Source organism: Malus domestica, chromosome 15 (genome assembly GCF_042453785.1).
Source record: "Malus domestica chromosome 15, GDT2T_hap1".
Lineage (NCBI taxonomy): Eukaryota > Viridiplantae > Streptophyta > Magnoliopsida > Rosales > Rosaceae > Malus > Malus domestica.
Window position 1 is genome coordinate 34,705,177 of NC_091675.1, and position 3,091 is coordinate 34,708,267.

The 3,091-nt window shown below is 39.8% G+C and overlaps 1 protein-coding gene across 2 annotated transcripts; it reads right to left on the reverse strand.

Annotated features, from left to right (window-relative positions):
* Window positions 1-1,276: 1,276 nt before the first annotated feature.
* On the reverse strand, window positions 1,277-2,886 carry LOC103401682 (ethylene-responsive transcription factor ERF060). Of its 2 annotated transcripts, XM_017327009.3 has the most exons (2): window positions 2,768-2,886; window positions 1,277-2,558 (listed from the first exon to the last, which is right to left on the reverse strand). In XM_017327009.3, exon 2 carries the CDS (start codon window positions 2,513-2,515, stop codon window positions 1,544-1,546), a length of 972 nt encoding a protein of 323 aa, XP_017182498.3. In that variant the 5' UTR covers window positions 2,516-2,558; window positions 2,768-2,886; the 3' UTR covers window positions 1,277-1,543.
* Window positions 2,887-3,091: the final 205 nt, after the last annotated feature.

Sequence of the window (3,091 nt, forward strand, 5' to 3'; positions counted from 1 at the left end):
GTTTAGCTGTGTGAACTTCACATTTGCATGCTGAGAGAGAGAAGAGAATATTAAGGTAATGTATACACATTTCTCACCCTCTTCTTTTTAATCGTTAATCCTTGGGATATGGTTGCCTCAAATCTTATCTGAGGCATGAAACGATAAGAAGATAATGTATAAGGCAGTAAAGTGGGCTGAGCAGCAGCAGTAGCAGCAGTAAGCCATGGTATGGCCATTCCCACTTGTCGATCTCATTCAAGGCTAATGCAAATAAGAAGATTATAAGATTCCCATAAAGTGGAGGGGTGATCCAAGATGCTCCCTTTATACCCTCCTCCTTTTGTGTTCTAAATTTGCTGAAGCTGCCACAGCCATCTTCATAGAAACCTGAATTGACTTCATACAAATTCATCTTTATAATTTCTAGTTTAGTTTGTTTTCGTAGGGCATCGCTTTACGAAAATAAGCTTGACAAATATTTTGAGTTACAAAAGTATAAGTTGAGTGGCTACTACAATTAGGTCTCATTTCGTATAATAGTATAAAGGATTGAATCGTACGGGAGAATAATTTTTTACTGTGAGAGGATTAGAAGGGGGTTGGACATGAAAAAACTTATCCCTTCAAACCATTTCATAAGAATTGGAATGAATTAAGTTTTCTTCTCGAAAAGTTCATCCCTTACTTCTAAGTTGGCAATTCTTTCTTCAACATATCTTAAAAATAGTGGTTTATAACAATCGAGGTCTCACAAAACACCCTAGACGCTTTTTTATACAAACGGGAAATGTTGCCCAAATGAATACACTAAAAATTCTCTCTAGCATGATCACCATGAAGTTTTCAATGCTTTTTTGGGCGGCTATCGTTTGCGGTGTCAACGTGCCCAACGGAGTGACATCTAACAATGGAAAGTTGTATACGGAAAAATGATTTCCTTGCTCTTTTTCTCCTCGTTGCACTCTTATAGTTCCATAATTTTTGCTCAGCATCATCCGTAATTTTTTCTCTTTTCTCCTCATTCACTATTCCATTTTAAAAAACAAAAATAATGTATACATGATTGTCTAGTTAAAAAGCGGAAAAAGTACAATAACAAGGTGAAATAAATGGGTGAAATTTGAAGAAACAAATCCTTTCGAGTATTGAGGTTGCACCCGTTAACAAGAGAAAGAAACCTACGTTTCAGATAAAGAGCATTCAGAACTTATTTAGAACCGCTTCTTAAAATTGCACTTCCACATGATGGGAATCAAGCAGCATCGCATGGTCACCATGTGACACACACAAAATATAGAAAAAGTACCAACTAAATATAGATTCCAAGAAACTGATTAATTACACACATAAACAGAAATCTCCTGGGTCGTGCAAGGAAAAAATATTACCAGCAGACCGAAATAGAGAAATCATTACATATTACAGACTCATAATCCTAAGGACTAATATGAGTGAGCAAATCCTCTGCCAATATCAAAAATTCATTGCAGAAGCTGCACCCAACTCGACCTATAACGCTAAAACTCAAACTAAACACAAATATTACAGCATCACCACGGCTTTAGATAGCAGACCAATCAATCTCCACTGAAGGGTACTTCTCCAATCCAAAATTCTCAGCCTCGTCCCACTGAGAATCCGAGAAATCTAAGAAGGTAATGTCGGATTCCGGCGAAGATGACTCATCAGACCGAGAAGGCGAATATGACGACGAAGAAAAGGCCTCCGATTCGCTTTTCAATTCACTTTTGAATGAATCATCCATCTTAGCCTCTAAAGGAGCTGATACCACTGGCTTTGTCTCTGCCACAGGACAGGGCTCCCCTGTATTCCCCTGTTTCGTCGAATTAGCACCCAAGCTCTGGCATATTGCCTGGAGCTTCGCATCGACAGAGGAATGCAGGGGCTTGTAGTGGCCAAAGTCGCCGCAGACAAGGGCTCCCTGGTGCCTGAGATGGGGGAAATTGAGGCGAGCAAAGTCTCCCCTAAGCTTAAAAGCAGCTTTATCATAAGCCAAAGCAGCTTCTTCAGCGGTGTCAAATGTACCAAGCCAAAGCCGGGTTCGGTTCCTGGGAAGTCTAATCTCAGCAACCCATTTGCCCCAATGCCTCTGCCTCACTCCTCTGTAGAGCTTTGTGGGTTTGGAGGGAGTGCCAGCTTGCTTCATTGGAACTGCTTTTGGACGAAGCAGCTTAAGGGTGTGAGCAGGTGAGGAAGCAAAAGCAGAAATCTGTTGTTTTTGCTGGTGTTGTTGGAGGATCATTTGGGATTGGATTTGAAGAATTTGAGATGGGGTAAGTTGGTTAAGCCCTATAGCACCTGCTTGTGAAATCATAGGTGCTGAGCAGAAGTCAGGGTACAAGTTGAAGTTTTGGTTGTTCTGAGGAGGGAAAGTGTAAGAAGTGGAAGGGGATGTTGAAGAAGCACTTTTCATATAAGGCATAAGTGCTTTCATGAGCTGATCTTCCCTCGAGGGATCTGATAAATCTGATGTCATTGTGCTGCTGCTGTAAAGATCTATGGATGTTGCCATTTAGATCTAGTCACAAATGAAAAAAAATTCGGAAAACCCCAACCTGTTTCTTACCAAAATCACAGAACAGGCAGATTAATTCTACAAATCAACAAGGAAAAAAAAAACAGAAAAAAATATACAAGGTTGTTTAAAGAAATAAAGGCTTAAATAAACAGCCTCTGAGGGACCAAAAAAAAAAAGGAAGAAAAAAGCCTAGAACTTTATAAGCTAAAAACAACGAGAAAATCCTGGATCTCTAATCTGAATTACCTGCTTTCAGAAATACCCTTCTGGGTTTGCTCTCTCTCTCTCTCTCTCTCTCTCTCTCTCTCTCTCTGTGGTGTTTGGCTCTCTTGTATTTCGTTGTTGAGCTGCTCTCTGTCTTATATAAGCCTCAAAGCCAACGAGTTTCTCTCTCTAAAGCCTCTGGTTTGCTTTCTCTAACCACGTTTTTCTTCCTTAATTAATCATTTCTGCCTCGTCAACTTCAAAGATGCCTTTGTTCGACATGAGAGTCCAATCATAATATAACACGTTTACATCGGTTATATTTAGTGGATCTGCACGTGTTTGCTTTGTATTTGTTACATTAAG